The sequence below is a fragment of the Phocoena phocoena genome, chromosome 21 (assembly GCF_963924675.1).
Source record: "Phocoena phocoena chromosome 21, mPhoPho1.1, whole genome shotgun sequence".
NCBI lineage: Eukaryota > Metazoa > Chordata > Mammalia > Artiodactyla > Phocoenidae > Phocoena > Phocoena phocoena.
Window position 1 is genome coordinate 13,948,097 of NC_089239.1, and position 21,380 is coordinate 13,969,476.

At 36.0% G+C, this 21,380-nt stretch overlaps 1 protein-coding gene across 1 annotated transcript in view; it reads right to left on the reverse strand.

Annotated features, from left to right (window-relative positions):
- The window catches only part of TNKS (tankyrase), a 174,061-nt gene that overhangs the window by 73,754 nt on the left and 78,927 nt on the right, over positions 1-21,380 (reverse strand). The window contains exons 4-5 of the mRNA XM_065899772.1: positions 11,948-11,984; positions 11,115-11,190 (exon numbers count right to left, since the gene is read on the reverse strand). Of these exons, the coding sequence (XP_065755844.1) occupies positions 11,115-11,190; positions 11,948-11,984 (113 nt within the window). The remainder of the gene's footprint in view (positions 1-11,114; positions 11,191-11,947; positions 11,985-21,380) is intronic.

Sequence of the window (21,380 nt, forward strand, 5' to 3'; positions counted from 1 at the left end):
CATCCATTTTTATGGCTGAGTAATATTCCACTGTATGTATCTTCTTTATCCATTCATCTATCTGTTGATGGTCATTTAGGTTGCTTCCATGTGCTGGCTATTGTAAATAGTGCTGCTATGAACATTGGGGTATATGTATCTTTTCGACTTAAAGTTTTCATCTTTTCTGGATATATGCCCAGGTGTGGGAATACTGGATCATATGTTAACTCTATTTTTAGTTTTTTAAGAAACCATACTGTTCTCCATAGTGGCTGCACCAACTTACATTTTCACCAACAGTGTAGGAGGGTTCCCTAGAAATGCAGGACTTCTTAACAAAAGAAGTTATTTAAAATAATAAGCATGAGGACTTCCATGGTAGCGCAGTGGTTAAGAATCCGCCTGCCAATAAAGGGGACACAGGTTCAAGCCCTGGTCCGGTAAGATTCCACATGCCGCGGAGCAACTAAGCCTGTGTGCCACAACTACTGAAGCCTGCGCGCCTAGAGCCCGTGCTCCGCAACAAAGAGAAGCCACCACAATGAGAAGCCCGCGCACTGCAACGAAGAGTAGTCCCTGCTTGCCGCAACTAGAGGAAGCCCAGGACCAGCAACAGAGACCCAACGCAGCCAAAAAGTAAAATAAATAGGGCTTCCCTGGTGGCGCAGTGGTTGAGAGTCCGCCTGCCGATGCAAGGAACACGGGTTCGTGCCCCGGCCCGGGAGGATCCCACATGCCGCGGAGCGGCTGGGCCCGTGAGCCATGGCCGCTGAGCCTGCGCGTCCGGAGCCTGTGCTCCTCAACGGGAGAGGCCACAACAGTAAAAGGCCCGCATACCGCAAATAATAATAATAATAAGCATCAGGGGACATGGAGGAATAACAGAATATTGAAACTGGAGAAGAAAATTTACCTGCTTCTTTCCTAGTGCTGGATTTTTCTATGTATCTCTAACAGTCATTTGGTTTTTTCTTGAACTAAATCCCTCCAATTGATTCAACTGCTTCTTCCAGAATAATTTCTTGACTACCTTCCTGGTCACCCTCTGACTGGTCAATATCCCTCCTTAAATTGTGAAACCCTAAGTTTGGTGCTAAATCCAGATATGGTCTGGCTATGCATTCAAGCAGAGCCAGATGACAACCTGTCAGCATTAGAGTAAAGCTTCCAACATTGCACTGGGAGGTTGGACTAGTTGGCATTTAAGTCCTCTTCCAAATAAAGTTCTGTGAGGTAGAATAATGATTGATATTTTAGTCTCAAAGAGTATGCTTTTCCAAAGTAACATATGTAGTCATCTTTAGGAAGGAAACTAAGGCATTTGAAAATTTGTAGAATTTATGAAATATCTCATAAAACAAAATTTCTGTACTTCAATTGCCTTATATAGTAAAAGTTTATTTTTTGAAATGAGTCTATAAAGGACTATCCTTACTTTAAGTCTTATGCATGGGGAAGAGAAGGAGAGCGGAAAGGAAATGAACAGACAATAGAGAGCGGGTAATCCATAGGGTAATTTTGTGAGAGTAAAGCTCTGAATGCCAACTTAATTGAATTTTAACTCAACATTATCATTGTGGAAACTCCAAGGGGATCTTCAACAGCCAGAAATTTGTGTTTCTCTTTTTCAGCCTCAGAATCAGCTGAAGAATTGAAATGTATGCATGAAAATGAGTTTCTAGCGTCCTCTCATAGGGTTTGTATGGGAAAGAAAAAGAATGCCTAACACTTTCAGAAGGTGCAACGTTAATTTTGCATTGCTTAATGAGAAACAGCTGGCAGACTTTATGCACATCCAATTTCTTGGTCTGACAGTAACCTGATGTCTTATACTTTTCAAAAGAAAAGTTTTCACACTACTCAAACCTCACATGAATTCCTTTTTATAATTAATATTTACAATCTTAGGTTTTCAAATCTAAACATCAAAGATTCTAACTAACGTTCAACAGATAGATGACTTATTCTGGAAGTACAAGGAAACAAGTCCACCAATTGTCATTTAAAGATTATTTATGGGGAAATCATTCCACCTTAGATCCTTGGACAGTCATTTTAACTGTATAAACTAGAGAATGAGAAATTCTGTTATCTGATTTTAGTGTGCTTCAGAGCTCTAGGGCTTGGGAGACATGCTGTTACCTCAAAGTTCCTTCAGTGATCGAGTCCTGACATTTCTGAGTTTGCACATGTGAATTCAGCAGCCAAAGGCGGCCAGGAGCAGAGATCTCTAGCTCTATTCCCTGCGGAAGCCTCCTTACCCAATTCTAATGGGTATTGAACCCTCTCAGACACTAGGAGATTACTTTAGGGGAATTTTTATGGTACTCAGAGTAGGGTATTACCATGTTACTATTGAAAGATTAAAGCATCTTTACAAAAGGAAAATCAACATATGAAGTAATTTATATTTAGTCTATTTCCAAATTTACTAATTTGACTACCCAATATGTATTTCAAATAATTATGCACGGTATTTATAGTGTTTTTAAAGTTTTACTATTGATGCCATTCTTAGCAGAGAAAGACATTTTCTTATTAGTCACTGAAAATAGCCTTCTTTTAAAAAGGATATTAAGATTCTTGATACTTTTAGAAATTTCCTTTTATAATTCTAAATTAATTAAGCAAGTGAGAGAATGGATGAATATGCTTCGGAGGTGGGGGAGGGGAGATTTCCTGAACAATTATTATACTTCTTTAAAAAAGAAAAAGAAAGTAGCATACAAAAATAACCAGGTGAGTATGTCTGCCCTTCCAGTTTACATGTTGAAGACCTGACCCTCAACATGATGGGATTTGGAGACAGGGCCTTCAGGAGGTAATTAGGGCTAGATGAGGTCATGAGGGTAGAAGCCCTCATAATGGGATTAGTGCCCTTACAAAGAAGAGAGAGCCAAGAGCTCTCTTTAGCTCTCAGCAAAAAGGCAGCCCTCCACAAGCCAGGAACCCAGTATGGTATGGCAGCCGGAGCTAACTGAGATACCAGGTAACTGGTACACAATGAATTAAGAAATTGTTTATATTGTTTTCACATTATGGCCAAACAACTGTTTCTAATAATACCAATTCAAAGCTACAGATAATATCAGAGTTCTCAAATCCATAATGAACTCTCCACTTTTTGCTGCCTTTCCTTAGGCCAGAAGAGTTTCTGACATCAGACTTCTTTTTGTAACTAAGCAAGCCTTTTTCACATACTAAGGTTCACCCTTTACTAAAAGGATTTAAAAACATTTTGCGGAATAATCTACTGTCAACTGACATTAACTAAACAGTTTAAGCCAGAGAGACCATAATCAAATCATAATCATTAGAGGGCTATTTTTTTTTTTTTTTTTTTTTGGGCGGTACGTGGGCCTCTCACTGTTGTGGCCTCTCCCATCGCAGAGCACAGGCTCCGGATGCGCAGGCTCAGCAGCCATGCATGTGGGATCTTCCCGGACCGGGGCACGAAGACGTGACCCCTGCATCGGCAGGCGGACTCTCAAGCACTGCGCCACCAGGGAAGCCCTAGAGGGCTATTTTAAAATACCTTTATTATGTAATACTTAATAAATAACTATATGTAAATAACACCACTCACAATTCCACTCACTGAAGAACTAGGACATCAACAATAGCATAAAGTGACCTTCTGTGTTTCTACCTGATCTCCTATTCCCTTGCCACTCTGCCAGATGGATGTTTTTCAAGCTACTGCTGCAGCTGTAATCTAACCTACCCTATAAAGTCTGGTATACTTGGAGAGTCAGAAGAAGCACTTTAAACTTCAATTCTTGCAATTTTAAAAGGATATACTGAAATATCACTTTTGTAATTTGGCTTCTAAATCAAATTTTAATAATGAATCATATTCCCAGCAAAATGATTTAGTACTCGCTCCTTTTTTATCCCTCAACTAGTCTAATATTGAAAACTGCAGGAAACTTGTGGTTTTTGGATATGAGTATAGGAGAAACCGAAGTTCAGAGGAGGGTGGCGAAGCTGAGCTTAACTGAATTCCTAAGTTTTACCACCTGCTTTTTAACACAGGTCCCTTCCTACTAAAAATTCTTTTCTCAAAGAGAAAAACAGAACATAGTTGGCATGGGTACTAATTACCCTCACCAGTAGACATGTCATGCTTGACAAAATAGAGACTGTTTTAGTAGTAGTGATTCCCTAATGAAAAATAAAAAAGACATTTTCAGCCCTTATTGTTACACAATGAATATACACATGCATAAAGATTTTATACACTATATCCCAACGTAAGCAGGCAAGAAAACTTGCTCCAAGGGATTTCTGCATTACCGTTAAGACATGCACTGTTCAGCAAGATGTACTTTAAAGAAGTGATTTGATTAGATATATAATTAAACTTAAAGTACTTGAAGAGTTCCCTAATGCACACTTACTGCATTTTGACCTTCTTATAATCCCAAGTAACATCTAAACTATGAGCCAGAAAAGCTGGACACTAAAAAATGGTCTGACATTTTATCTACCAAGATGTGGCAAGAATAGAGGAGGATGATAAAGGCCACTAAAGGCCACAGGGAGCCACGCATGGGCCCTCAGGTAATGCTAACACTTTCTTAAAGGGGAAAAAGGCTGTATATAAACTTTATTCCAGATACCAGGAGTGTTTTATCTGCCGACTCTTACATAATCCAAGTCTGTATTACTTACTCTGATGAAAAATAAGTAACAAAATACATAACAATCTTAAAATGTTAGAGTTGAAAGGTAAATTGAAGCTCATGTGGCCCAAAGCCATCATTTTTTAGGCTAAAAGACTGAGAACTCAGAGATATAATAAAACTTGCCATGATCACATAGCTAGTAATAATTTTAGCTTAAAACTTGGTCTTCTAGCTTCAACTTCCTACTTTTTCCTACAACGCCATGACCCATAAAGATGTGCATAAAATTATTTTTTGCTTTCTGAGGGAAAAAAAATCTTAAATTGTAAGATATAAATACAAAGTAATTGAACATATCAAAAGAAATAAATATGTTTGGTGATTTGTTTAAAAATCTTCACTTAGGGCTTCCCCGGTGGCGCAGTGGTTGAGAGTCTGCCTGCCGATGCAGGGGACACGGGTTTGTGCCCCGGTCCAGGAAGATCCCACATGCCGCGGAGCGGCTGGGCCCGTGAGCCATGGCCGCTGAGCCTGCGCGTCCGGAGCCTGTGCTCCGCAACGGGAGAGGCCACAACGGTGAGAGGCCCGCGTACCGCAAAAAAAAAAAAAAAAAAAAAAAAATCTTCACTTATTCTTCCAAGCAGCTGTGAGAGAACCATTTTCAGTAATCTGCCTGAGAAATGACGCAAACTTTCTTGACCAATAGACAATATGCATTGAGTTATACTCAATATTTTCTTATAGCAGGGGTATTTCAGTTAGCTATTACTACATAACAAACCACCCCTAAAATGGTAGGTTACCTGGGTGGCTCTTCTGCTCTATGTGGTATGAGCTAGGTGTTAGGACGATTGGTGTCACCTGGAGGCTGGACTGGACACTCAGCTGAGGCTAAAAGTCTAGGACACGTGGAGAGTTAGAGTCATCTAGAGCCTTAACCAAGCTTGGTGGGTCTTTGGCTAGAGGCCTCAGTTCTTCCCCGCATGAACTTCTCCATACGGCTGCTTGTGCTTCCTCATGGCATGGCAGCTGGGATCCAAGAAAGAGTATTCCAAAAGCAAGAAACTGCAGCTACCAGGCCAATTCCAAGGGCTAGTCCTAAACCTGGCATGGCATCACTTCTACTTCATTTTATTCATCAAAGCAGTCCCAGGCTTAGTTCACAGTCTGTGTGGGAGGGGATTAGACAAGAGCATAAATAATGAGAGGCCCGGTTCATCGAGGGGTTGTCAAAGTAACAATATGAGGACTGTTAAAATCCTGTTCCAGCAAAATATTTAGAGAAGACTTACACTGAAGGAGGGAGGTGTTAACCAAGAATACTGTATTAGAATATGACAAATTCACATAACCCTAAAATTTAAGTATAAATTGCAAAAACCATTGCATTAATCCTACATATTCTTTGTGCTACACTGGATGTGCTTTATGGAATTCAAATGAATGTTGTGGCATTATTTTCAGCTGGATATTAATGTTTAATAAATATATTCTTAGAAAATGGGCATATGTATCTTATGAACACACTTCTGAATTTATAAGCTGCAAAAATAAACAAATTTAATTTATTAAATGTGATGTGGGGTGGGGAGGAGACAAAGACCAAGTTCCAAGACAATTAATTTGATTGTATGCTTTGTAGATTACCTGGTAACCTACGTTTTATCCAAATGCCACCTGGGACTGAGCTTGGTAATAAAGACAATTTAAGTGGAGAAGTGGGGGATGCAGAAGTACTCAGAAGTATGTATGTGTCCATTCTAAATACGCTCAAAAGCAAAAAATGTAGCAGAGGAGTAGGGATCTAAGTTTCTGAAGTTCTGCTATGTGCTACATTTATCACATTATTTCATTTAATCCTCTCAAATGTCTTGTGGAATGGGTATCATCATCCCCATTTAGTAAAGGATACACTGAAAACTGTAGAGCCATAGTCACACACTTAGAAAGTGGAAGAGCAGAGAACAGAATCCATCTGTTTGGCCTCAAAGCCTATTTGCTCTTTTGACTATCACATAAGTTTTTTATGGTATCTACAAGGCATGGTACTAAATTCTACTTTATTTCTGATTGATCTCTATTAAAAAATAGTTTTTAAACACTTCACTATTCTCCATTTCCAGAGTCTTATTCATTATTAACTATTTTATGGAAGCAAACATTTACACAGTAGAAATCTGACATTTAGAGAAACTCTTCAGTTAATATTTCTAAATTTAAATCATGCTCCTCCAGTTGCCTTTCATCTAAATTTGTGATTTCTTACAGAAGAGCATACATGTCTAAATACTAATGCTTTAAAAATAAAAGAGCAAGAAAAAAAATCTCACCTTAAATCTACACTTTGTATCACAGCAAAAGGAATCATATTTTTTTAGGCACTGGCTTCAATGTCCCGGATTATGTCTTCATCATTCTAACAATTTTGAGCTCCTTGTGAACCAATACCATTAAACACACAGTTATCTCCCATGACACTTAGCACAGTGACCTATACATGGCATGTATTGAGTGCTGACTGAATGAACAAAAGGAGCAGAAAGAAACTACCATAACATCGAATATTTTATAATAAAAACAAAATTCCAACCAACCATTAGTTACTTTCAATATTTGGTGACATACAATTACAGCAAGAGTATGCATAGTAAATGCATGCAAAGATACATATTATTTCTATTTAGGAATATGTATAGTAATGCCAAACTCCAACCTATTCCTTGTTATAAGGAGGGCATAAACTTAGGACATTTATTTTGGAAGGGGATAAAGGCAGCCAGGAAAGGGACCTAAAAGAACTCTGAAGAGGGTTGAGTGTTGGAATAATCTGAGATGTATTCAAATACTTATTTTCATTCATTGTAAAAAGGTATCCTTATAAAAATTAGTATTGCAAAACAAGAGACGACCGCCATCTCAAATTTATATAGCAAACAAGACCAGAATATTCGGATAATTGCTAACAAAATGTCTGATCATGATAGAACATGCTGCAAAGAGAGAGCAAAGGACAAGACATCTAAGTTTGAAAATATAGGAATTACAGAAAGGAAGCAATCTGTTTTAAGGACCTGGTCGCTGAAATTCAAAATAAGAAACTATGGAACGCTATGCCTAATCACAATGGGCAGGAGACAGAAGAACAATAAATTATATCTATGCCCCTATGTTTCTAAAGTGGCCAGCATTAGAACAGGTGTGTAATTGTATGAAAGTAGCATTTTAGAACAAAACATTACAAAAAATGTTTCTGCCTTTGCTTTTTAGGGAAAACAACAACACCTGGAAATTTCTAGAGCAGTCAAGCTCTGCTTTGATTTACATGTCAAATAAAAGCAAAATATAACCATGTAAGTTACTTAAAACCTTATTGGTACTTCACTATTTTCAGATTCTACAGGTTATAAAAACAAATGTCTGTGGGAAATAAAAATTTTAACCACTGAGATATTACCTAATGGGATAACCATCAGGTCACAGTACAGAATTAAGAGACTATTTAAATTTACACTGTCACTGTACAAGCCCACGTACCACTTGGAAAAGGAATGCTGACGTCTAAACCCCCCACATATATCTAGGCAATTTCTCCACCCACTAGTTAGTGTATAAGGAACATTGCTTTTCTAAAAACATTACAAAATTGACACTTCCATGGGCTTTTAAAATTTACAAACCAGGAATCGTAGTAAAAACAGTGACAGGCAAGGATTCAGTTAAGCACTGATACAGTCATTTAAAAACCTGCTAAAAATGAATTTGATTCTGCACTGTGTTCTAAAATGCAAATTCAAGAAATAAAACTTCATATACCTGACTAATTTATTATACATGTAAAGTACCTGTATCCTCTTGTTTATATACAATCTGACTTCCTAATTCTAGATAAACACATGCTAATGGCCTGGAAAAATACTAAATATATAAGATTGACTTGTAATTCAGCAGCTAGATTTGCTTACACATCCTCTTGATATCAATAGCAAGAAAACAAAAGAGACTGCCATAACTAAAGAATCTTTTCCCAAACTCCATCAGCACCCACAATATCTACCACTTCACGGCTTTACTGCAACTGGCATATCTAATAAGAATTGCTCTGTGCCATAAACAAGGGTAATATCTAAATATGAACATTATTCAATTTTAAACATGAAATTTTATTTGCATTCTGATGAACAATTTTGAATGATTTTTTATGTTATATGCATAGCACCAAAACCTAATAAACGCTTAAGTCTAATTTTCTTTTTCTATCTAATTTGAGAAAACTGATAATCTAAAAAAGTATAGGAGCACATTTTGGAAAATTATTACATTATTTATATGTTGTGAAACCTTCAGTATAATAGTAATATTTGAGACATGTACTTAAAAATGTTCTACACATTAAAATATATAATTCTCCCTTGTGGTACAATTACTCAAAAATAAACTGATAAAATAATACTAGTAATAATATATAATAACAGAAAATATACAATTCCCCATTCATATACTTCTGAGTTAATTTTCTAACTGGCAAAGAGCACAGATGATTTTTTTCACTCGAAGGATAAAATTATGTTCATCTGGGAGCATATTCGTAGCCTAAGTTTCTGCTACATGCAAAATGCCAGGCTTGGTCCGGTACAAAAGAGAGCTAATAGCCAAGTAGAAGAAAAAGATACGTACGAATAACCACAATTCAAGAACTCTGCGGTAAATGCCATAGAGTAATACAGAAAAGGAGCCATAGGAATTTGAATGAGGAATATGTTAGTTTCAGCTACACGAATAAAGGAAGTGTATCCTCCTTTGGGGAGAAGGAAAAATAAAGAAGTTCTACATATTTGTGTAGGGACTGAAGCAAGGAGAAGAGGTAATTTGTTAATTATCAGTGTTCACACTCCTTAATTATTTTGACTCACTGAGCTAGGAATGGGGCTGTCAAGGTATAAGGGTAAGGATGGGAGAATGAGGCTGGGATGGAAACTGACTCCTGTTATAGTAATCTCACATAAATTTTGGAATATTAAAATGGCTGTGGAAAACTGAAGTAGGCTGGGCTCTAAAAGAGTTCTGTCTAAAGATATACCTGCATTTACAGATAAGAAGGGTTCTTTCTGCATAGTGATAAAAGTCGCCTTATCTACTAAAAGGATCCAAACAAAATCTGGAACTCAAAGTAACTCAAGGAAGTTAAAACTCCCAAAGCAACTTCAAAATTGAAGGGAAAATGAGCAGTAACCATTTAAAAACATCTCCCAAAAGTCATCAATAGTACCAAGTAAATCTTTGCTAATTTATAGCTTTATATATACATAATTTAACCTACCATGAAAGTACAAGTCTCTCTCCAAATTATCCAGAGAAACTAAACATTCATTAGGCCATGAGAAATAATATACAAGCCATCTTCAATAACAACATATATTTGGAAGTATTCAATTCAATGCCACTATTATATGTGTTTCATTAGAATAGGGAAAAAGTGAAAGGAAAGCTGAATAATTTTAATCTATAAAATTATCACTCAGAGAAAAATGAGTTTTTAAAAGCAAAACAGTTCATTATTTCTAAGGGGTACCATCCATCCTGATACTTTCCACAGTATATTTTCGATATAAATAATTCCAAAGGAATTAATTCTTTCATTATTAGGTACAAGAAATTCCTCAATATCTGCAGTGTAACTTTAAAAATGTTTTAGGTTTTAAAAATATAAAAGCCATCCTTTAACATTAAAAAATTAACCAACATTTTAAAAAAGACTTTATAGTACAAAGTGTTTTGTTTTTCCATATCTATAAGGCAAATCACTGCAAAACTTTGCGGTCAGATACCAAAGCCTATAAAGGATTACATTTTCAGTCTCTATTCAGCAAGAATATGAAGCAGATAATGAAGATACCACTTCATATTTTATATATTACCTTACATTTATGACAACTGTATATTAATACAGAATATTTTTCTCTGCTTTAATACTTTCTTTCAATATATAACGATGAAAACTTAGCCAATAAAAAAAAAAGCAGGGCCGTTACAATAGACCTAAAAAAATCATTAGCATTTTCTCAGCTTTAAATGGAAAAAGTGTTGGTTGCCTAGCAAACAAATTTTCCTCTGCCAAAAAGAAATAAAAATTATATCCTAACCAAGATGGGTAATTAGGATGTAAACAAATATCTCTAATTTCCATTATCATACACAGAAAATAATATGTTGTTATAATTTTAATCGCTAAAAAAGCTGCAGTTCCATTTAACAAATAACTTTCAGTGTCTGACATTTAAGAGAAAAGGCTTAAGATCCATGCTTCACCAGCTCTATGAACATGTCACAGCAGCATTTCATTTTACAGTTAAAAGGTACCAGTAAAATACAGCCATATATATGTATGTATATATACGTGTGTGTGTATATATATGTACATACACATATATATGCCAACTTTAAAATTTTTAACTGTAAAGCAAAAAGAAATCACTGAAGGGGAGTATTATATTTTAAATGACTTACCTTTCGCCCATCACTTGCATGGCAATTCACATTTAGAGGAGTCAGTAAAGCCATTAGTTTTTCTTCATTACCACTCCTACAAAAAGGTAGTAAGTCAATTCCTATAAAATTATAGCGCTTCTTATGAATGTTTATGGATATTTTTTACAAGAGAGTAGAAAATGATATGGGCTTGCTTTGATTTCTTTAATATGGTTCTGAATGAATCTCTTTTGCTTTATTCAATTCAATCAATATATTCCTAATAATTCCTGTTAATCATCATCCAGTGGTATATCATAGATAAGGTAGCTTTCTACATTTTTGTTTTATGTATCTGCATAAAGTCACCTTCTTAATTACAAACAAACTTTACTCTGATAAGTGATCTAAAACACTGGAGTTAAAAACATATAAAATGCTGTAAAAAGCTAATCAATTAAATTATAAATGAACAAGAACAAAAGAAAATGGGTGAGAATTTTAACATTTACTTCATGCCCCTCATTCAAGCTTGGCTAGAAAAATTTCCAGAGAAAAATAAAGATATAGGTTTTTAAATACTCCAAGAATATCATTCGAAAAGCTCGGCAACTCGGGTTTGCAGTTACCTTAAGAAATGTTCCAAATAAAATTAACCTTACAATCATCACCATATTGAAAGACAGTCTCATTTAATACACTAATCGTGCAAAATAAAGTATACAAAGATTTAGTATAAGGTCTTACCCGCATTATCGTATAAAATCCAAGCAAGACAATAACATGTTATAATTTTTATAATCCTCCACCTGCCCTCCTCCTTTTCTCCCTTAAATGCATTATACTCACTTAAAATGAATGGAATCACTTACCTAGCAGCTTCTAGGAGTTCGTCTTTCTTGTATTCACCTAGATGATTGCAAAATATCATGCTGTTAGCATTTGGCAGAAGACAGATTAAGAAATGCAGTAGGCAGCAAATAGAGAATTAAATAGAAAAGAACAGAAAAAGAGAGTCCACACCCCGCTGGGTGATGGAGCCGTGACGTTAGCCAGCTTGTGAAGGCAGCATCACCAGTGCCTTGGAGACGGGCAGCAAATTGACGCAGCTTCTTGTCCAATCCTCAGATGAAATAGCTTTCTTCAGACGACCAATGAATGCTAAATCTCGTGTCCAGAAACACATTCCCTCTGATAACAGCATGCCAGTTGAAGACAATGTCCCCTCCCCCCTTTTCTATTCAGGCTGTCACAGTATACTTGTGAAGCATAATACATTCTGAGACAAAAGCAAAATAATGTGGCTCTTTAAAGGTACAAATTACTAATCTTCAAAAAACCTCAGTTTTATTTGTAATGACATGGAAAGTTTTGTCAAAAAAAACCACATTAATTACCATTGCTGAGCTTTACAGCAGAAGAAAAAAAATATCAGGATCAAGAAGCCTTTGCCTCGATAGGGTAGGTCTGTAGACTAGAAATACGTGAACTACGTACCAAATGCTATGAACCCCTTGGAGGCAGTGCTCTAAAAACCAAAACAGTGAATACATTCCTAAATGACAATAATATTCTAACGTGCTGCAACCTACACTTTATACAAATTCAATACCAAAGTTTAACAACAATGAATCTTAAAAATATTTTTTAAAAGGAGACTGGGGTCTCTGAGAATAAGCAAACATCCAACTGTTAAGATGTGAATAATTTTTCTCCATTCCATTTTTTAATATATCACAGACTGAAAATAGGTATATAATTTAGAATCTTCAATACAAATTTCTTAGGGCATTCAAGAACTAACAAACAAGTCTTTGCAAGCACAACTGAAGGAATTTTAGTAATATAGAGTGTGCTCACTGAATAAATAAAAGGAACAGCCAGGACCATGATTCAGCTATAATATGCTGACTCAGTTTGCTATATCACTAAAGAAATAATTATACAAAATGTCTAAGCAAGTAATTATGTGAAGGCAAATATTAAGTATACAAACAAAAAATAAAATTTTAGATGAAAATGTTATAATTCTATTCAGAAATAAGCTTAAACTACTTTAAAAAATCTTATCACTTATAAATATGGATTTCTTTGCATTTTGTTTATTTTGCTACAGAATGCAGAATATTGATACAAATTTTTTTTTTTTTTTTTTTGTGGTACGTGGGCCTCTCACTGTTGTGGCCTCTCCCGTTGCGGAGCACAGGCTCCGGACGCGCAGGCTCAGCGGCCATGGCTCACGGGCCCAGCCGCTCCGCGGCATGTGGGATCTTCCCGGACCGGGGCACGAACCCGTGTCCCCTGCATCGGCAGGCGGACTCTCAACCACTGAGCCACCAGGGAAGCCCTGATGCAAATATTTTAAGGACGTCTCAGGACCATCAAGCACATGTTTAAATTCTATAACCCTTCATTAGCAAATATTTCTTTAAACTTTTGTCTTGATTCTTAGATTAAGATTTTATTAAATCTAGAAACTGTAAGCAGTTATTTTCAAATAAGGAAAAAATTGTTAAATATCTAGTCTCTCCTAAGGGAATTTTACATACCAATAAAGTCACGGGCTCAACAATATACATGGATAAGCTAGAATGCATGCTTCATGATAAGAGTCTGTCTTTCTAATTTCCCATGTATTGTATTCCAGATTCTTTAACTGATTGACAGTTTAAGATTTACATTATTCTAATCCCCCACAAATAAGGTTCTTGTCTTCCCAAAACCAAAGACCTACCTTTATTAAATATTTTAGGTAATATGGAAGTGAATGAGTCAGTTTAAGAATCTCCTTCTGAGAAAATGGTATGACCCATACCCTCAAACGCCTTAAGAATCAAGAGCAAAATAAGTGAAATTATGGGATAATCTATAAAAGTCATTCATTTAGTCAGTCAGCAAACAATTATAGGCCAGATTCAAAACCAAAAAAAGAAACTATCATCTCTAAACTCAAGGAATAATAGTCTATTAAACAAGACAAACAAGTAAACAAATGATGAGAGTAGGAAATGAGTCTTATGCTATGAAGAATTTAAAGGCTAGTCTAAGTAGGATTAATAAGAGGCAGGATAATTGTAGTTCAAGGAAGGTTTCCTGGAAGAAGGAAAACTTGTGCAGAGTTTTTAAAGGAAGAACAGGTGATCCTCCGGTGAAGAAGGGTGAGGGAGAAGGAAGCAACCAAAGTAAAAGAAATGAGAGGGGCAATGGCTGCTCAGTAAACCTGAAACAAAGCACATTTGCAGGGGAATGGGTAAGAATGAGGCAGAGAAGAAATAGATCACATGAATGGCACTCTAAGAAGTTTGAACTTTATTTTGAAAACAATGAGGAAATACTGAAATATGTTAACAAGTAGAGTGCAAAGTATATTTAAAGATCTATACGTTTTGTGATTATTTAAAATATTCCCATATTCTACTCCAGTGAACTTTTCTTGGGGAGGAAAGTGGCCCAAACGGGGTAAAGGGAGGTGAAGACAATCAATTCTGACACAGTCTATATTTTGGTGTAAGTATACATTTCCTGATATACAGTAATCATACTGAAATTGAGATCTGAAAGCAGCTACTACTGAAATTGAAGTCATAGTGAAACATGACTTCAGTAAGCTAGGAAATAAAACTGCAAAGTATTTGGCATCTCCAAAGTTCACATCAGTCTACATACATAAGCTTCTCATCAAGTATAGCTTATTGATATTTTCTCCAAAGGGCACTTTTTGAAAAAAAAAAAAAGTTATTCCCTCATGGATAAACTGATAATAAACCAAAGCTTTCAAAAGGAAACATGTAAGTGCACCCAACAGTGTCAGACGGAGGTATTACAAATGACTTTCTACTTTCACTGTTAGAGTTCCTAGTACTTATTCAGCTTTTCTGCAATACATTCCAACATCCACTACCTGGTGCCCGAGGACCACAATCCATAAACATTCAAAGCTATTTTTCAAATGCTACATCGCAGAAATAAGTAGCGTAATGAACTTAGAGTCCCTCACACACTCTGACAACAAATCCGAGCTGCTTACTTAACAGTGAAACCCCTAGTTCTATTTCATTTCAGCTGTGAATCTGAAAATATTCTGGCTGAGACTCTGGTGCTCTGTGGAGCATTTATATTCTTTAATAACATACAGATAAAGGCTAGCAATAGATCAGCCAGAAAGGAAACTAGGCAATTATAGTCAAGATAATAGCAGCCAGAAACGGAGAAAACAGATGGCTTAAAATATTTTTCTTTGATTAGAATAAAATAAGTGGGGCTAAAAAAAAAAATAAGCAAGCCACAAAGTTTACTTTCCAAAATCTGAACTGTTTTTATTAGTAAACTAAGTATTGATAGGATGCATGTAAAGGTAAATACACACACACACACACACACACACATACACACACACACACACAGTTGGGGGGCAGAGATATGAGTTAATGTGTTAAAAAGTATCAATATGTTATCAGAAAGAAGGTTAAAAATGAAAGTTAAAAAATAAAGGTTAAAAATAAAGCTCCCCTTTGTATTTCTCTGAGGTAGTTAGAAACAACTTCTCTTTCACTTACTATGAAGGCAAAATTACTTTTTGAATAAAAATGAAGAAAACCTGAATCAATAAATAGACGTCATAATTTTTGACTTATCTCAATTTCAACATCTTAAGGGGCTTTCGTTCTTTTCTTTAGCAACTGACAGGATCAAAGCAGACTAAGTTTTCTAAAAATGAGTCATTTGGTTTTGTTGAGATGGAACAACATGGAAAAATTATGAACACAGAATCATAAATTCTTAAAGCAATAAAGGACTAAAAAAGAATTTTGACCTTTCTTTTCTCTACTTTGAAACCATGCATAATACATGCCTATCAGTAACATCTCTTGTTATATGCAGTGAGGGGGGGGTGTAACTTGAAAGTCACCTTTCTCCTGTCACCTCATCCCCAATTTCAGAATAGCTTTCCTAAGGGATCATCAACATATTATTTACAGTTAATGAAACTGACACCAAGACAATTAAATGAATTGCCTAAGGTTTCACTGAGTATTATTCACTATCTGTCAAGCCCTGAAAAAAGGCCAACGTGAGCAGAAACTAACCGAATCTGCGTTTTGGAAGATCGATGTAAACAAAAGAGTAACACAACAATAATAGTAATAAAACAATTTTAAAAACAATGACAACAACTAGCTTTAAACAGGTTGAACATATTTATATAACATAAGCCAAATATTTCCATCAAAACTACTTTAAAGCAGGGAACTTTCACATGAGCTTGTAAACATGGGCCAAAAAAAAAAAAAAAAGTTTTACCTTCTAGTTTGTTTTAACATTTTGGACCAAGGGAATAGGTAGGAATGAAGACAATGTATTCCAGGTCTATTAAAATGACCAATACATTTTGCATTTCCCACAGCATGTGTTAATTCCTCATGCTTTAGGTATCTCAAGGTAAGAGCTACGTAAAGACTTCAATCAAGAATCTCAATTATCAAGTTTAGGGACCCTTTTGTTGCTGAGGGCTAAGTAGTACCATGAATTGCTAATTCTCATATAGATACTTTCTCATCAAGCTGCCAACAAATACAAGAGATGAACTGATTCTTGTAACTAAACTGGCAGCCAATATGGGGAATAAAATATTAATTTGGGTGACATAATCCATGTGTTTTCACGAATAGATTTGATACTTTAGAAACAGCCACGTAGTTGTGGAAGGAATTTCACTGAAGCACCAGGAAATAATCTGATCTCAAGATGTTAAACTAGGTCTTCCACCAAAAGCAATTTTCAGACAGGCTGGTATCTACTATATGTACACATGGCCCCAGGAATGATCTGCATCCTCTCTCTGAAATTATTTTTTGAATTATTTATTTCAATTGTCAATTGAATTATTATTTCGTTCTCTGAAATCTTTCATAAATATTTTCAGGACAATGTTGGGAAAAAATTACAAAGTATTAAGAGTCCTCTATGCCTTCTTCCAACTTCTGAATCCTATCAACCTTCCCACTCATTCTGATTCTGGCTTCAAAGTCCTCCACAGCATTAGAGAAGTCTAGAATCACGATCAAACTAAACGCTCCACATCGATTCTAAACAAGGAATAATTGGGGGCTTTAAAATGTTAGGCTTGAATAGAGTATTTTCCTGGTGGAGATCCTTCCTATCTTCTGCTCCCTACAACTCTGACCTTTCTAATTCGCTAACATTAACCCTGTGCTGCAGTACTAACGTAAACTCCAAGCTGGCTGTCCGGTACAGTGCAGCTTGGGAAGAACTTTCCAGTTCTTTAGAGAAATGGAGGTGTTCCACACCTCCTGCCCTGCAGGGCAGCTGAAAATCAATTTTCGAAGATAAAAGGCCCCCAAATGCAACTATATTATCTTATAATATTTAAACGATAAAAATTATAATGTATTACATGTTAACAAAAAAACCTAAACCAAGGTCCTAAAACATTAAAAAACACAAAATTACACGCAGACATAACAAAGGCTCTGCAAAAAAACCATATAATGCAGTCAATAAATGATTGTTACCAACCAGTTTCTTTGTATGCAGTAGTATGTCTTCACTTAGCCCCAGTGACATCTTAGATAGGCATCCCATTTATGGACACTTAAGTGGGGTTTCAAATAATTTATACCTGCTTCTGACATTCTGTCAATTGTATTTGGAATATAACTCAAGACTTTTCATGGATTTGTTTGTTTGTTTGTTAAAAACGGAAGTATTAAAATCTGGGACATAACTACAAACACACACTGGCCAAAAAAATGTTGTATTATAATATATATGCATTCTCTAAAGTTTGGTATTAAAAACCAGGAGAGGTATTCCTAATGCACATTGTTAACCAATGAGACATTCTGCAAACTGTGCCTGTACTTTAAAAGACCTTTTGATATGTCACAAAGAAAATAAGAAGGGAGGGAGGGAGGGAGGGAAGGTAGGAAGGAAGGAAGGAGATCTCCTTCTAAGCATGTCAGATTGTGATGCCATGTATGGTGTGGTATCTGGGTGCTTGGAATGCCCACCACTGCTTAAGCCATCAACTATCTGTGTAAATGGCTGGTCAGGGCTGAGAGAACTGGGATATTGATTCTTTACTATCACAATGTTTGCTGTCCAAAAATGGTCTGGTAAAGTAAAATCGTATTTGATCTGAAACAGGCCAATAGTTTTACATTCTTTGCTCTATATCAGGGATCCTTCTTCTATAGCAATCAACCCACAATTTCTTATGTGCCAATTCAAAATCCCCAAAGCTCTAAAAATTCATTTGGCAGCAAAACTTGACTCACCTGGTATACATAGCTATCATATACATTAATGTTTGATTATAGGGTTAAGCCCAGACTCCTCTGGGATATTTTATGATATAGTACATGTGCTGTGTCTTTTAATATTTTATTTACTCACTGAAGTACAATTTACATACATTAAAATTCAACCTTTTCAAATGTACAGTTCTATGAATTTTGACAAACTTATACAGCTGTGTAGCCACTATCTCAAAATTTGAACATCTCCATCACCCAAAATGTTCCCTCAGGCCCCTCTGTAATCAATCTATCCCAACCCAATAGCAACTGCTAAACTAATCTCTTTCTCTGTAGTTTTACTTTTTATAGAATGTCATATAAATGGAATCACAGGATATGTAGACTTTTAAGTATGGCTTCTTTTTCTTAGTATAAATGCTTTTGAGATTCATTCATGTTTTGGACTACCAATATTTGTTCTTTTTGATTATCAAGCAGTATTCCATTATATGAATGCACCTGAATTTGCTTATCCATTCACCAGTTGATCAACATGTGGGCTGTTTCCAGCTTTTGGTGATTATGAATAAAGCTACTGTAAAAATTCAGACAGGATTTTGTATGGACCTATGTCTTCATTTCCTTTGGGCAAATACTTAGGTGTGTGGGTGCTGGGATGTACAGTAAATGTATGTTTAACTTTATAAGAAACTGACAAATCACATCTCTTTTAAAATTTGAAAAATTCTTTATTCTGGAATATAATCACACCACCTACAGAAAGGAAAAAGAACAAAAGAGAAAAAGTTGACTAATGAGAAATATGACAGTGCTGTACTGCTAGAAATCCCAATCTTGCCTCTTTTTGGGGGCAATTCACCTAAAAACTGAACTAATTTGCACAGCTTTTAGTTCTTCATTTCTCACTTGTTCTGTCTTCTGTACTTTTTTTGAAATAGGGAGAATATACAAATTTAATCTCTTCATTCAAGGAACTGTTTTGTATGTAGTACCTGCGATCTTAGAGCTACGAGAATACATGAACAAAGCATATTTTGATTTATAGGAACCATACTGTTATCTGTGAAAAGGAAATTACTTTCCTGCAGTCCTTGCTCTTATCAGGATGCTCAGCCCCTCAATGCATCAGCCTACTGAGGGCCAGACGTTTGGTGAGACACCTATTTGGGATAGTCAGACCTCTGCCTTCTTACACCAAATATAAGGAATTAAGGAAACTAAGGCTAATGCAGAAGTACAAGTGACTACTTTTTGAATGATGTAAGAACTGTCTTGTCTTCACTGTAATTACTGTATATGATTGCATTTTATTCTTTGTATATTTTGTCCTGTTTACAAAGTCTCTGAAAGATGTAGTAACTTTGCAGTTTTGGTCTTTTCAGGAAGCACCAATTATGATTTACTTCTTTAAGCTGCAAATGCTTAGTTTTTTCTTATATTTCCCCCAAAGTATCACTAAATCTCTTATTCAGGGTTAGAGCTAATTAAACTTAGTGAAGTCTGAGTAATGGTATTTTATCCTGGGCATAATCTTTCTCATTCAAACTGTCTCTCTCTCTTTTAATGCCACTCATTTATTAGTTCTCCTTTGAATAACATCATTTATTTATTTAACAAATATATATTCACTATCTATAATATGCCAAGTATAACACAGCTACTACTACTGTATCATGTACTGAATCTTGAATTAGTAGGACAAAAGTGATGGACAGAGCTAGAACACGAGGAACGGTATCAAATCCATAGAATATATTATTCATTTAGCACGTTGCAAAGCACAGCTGTCACTGATGGAAGTATATCACACGTGTAAACATTATCTGTCAGGTATGTTAAGGAAAAGATGTTGAGGACCACTTTCAGAAGATGACAGAGCTAAGCACTATGTCCTTAAAGCTTTGAGATATTTACCAGACAGTGAGAGAGAGACTGAGGCATTGAGTGTGTGTATGTCTGTGTTAATAAAAGATTTAGATCAGGTAAATAATAGTTCCTAACTTTGGGGGGGGGTCACAAAGCACTTTAAGGAGCTAATGAAAGCAGCATTAGACCCTCTCCGTAGGGAGAAAATTCTTTGCACATATGAAGATAAACTCAAATTTTTGCCTACAGTTTTAAGAGTTTTTACAGAATCTATGAAGTTATTACAGGTTAAGAACTGCTGTTAAAAAAAAAAGTACCTCTGACTTACACTCATTGATTCTAAATATAATCTTAAGGCAAGCTTGGCAAGATAAACTAGTTTGATATCCTTATTTTATACATGACTCAGTTAAGACCCAAAATAAGTAAATAACTTGCCTAAAAATTTAAAACTATACAGTGGCAAAGCTAGGACAAGAATCCACGTCCTTTGCCAGTATTTTTTTTTTTTTTTTGCGGTACACGGGCCTCTCACTGCTGTGGCCTCTTCCGTTGCAGAGCACAGGCTCCGGACGCGCAGGCTCAGCGGCCATGGCTCACGGGTCCAGGCGCTCCGCGGCATGTGGGATCTTCCCGGACCGGGGCACAAACCCGTGTCCCCTGCATCAGCAGGCGGACTCTCAACCACTGCGTCACCAGGGAAGCCCAGGTTGTAGAGTTTAACATGATTTTGTAAGGTATAGAAACTCTTCGTTTACTTTTCTTTCTTTTTGAGCAGGGGAGTAAACTAAGTAAAGCTGAACTTAACCTGGTAGCTCAATGAACTAAGACCTGGAGACACTGGGGATTAGTTACAGGGTATTGTAGCAAGACGGTGAGAAGAAAAGTACGTAAATGGTGGCAGTAAGAATGGAAAGAATGTCAAGTAGAGAGAAGGCACTGAATGCATCACAATGCAGCAGAGCTTATATTTGATGTGTTAGTTTTATGTGTCACCTGGGATATCATGCTATAAATGGTAAAATTTTAAATATTTACATCTCAATCTTAGATTAATACTTCACCCAATAATCTTTCTGAACATGCTCACAGTAGCAACACTTTGCTAATTCAGCTTCTGCTTAATGGATATATTACCACAGACTCAGACTTCATATAC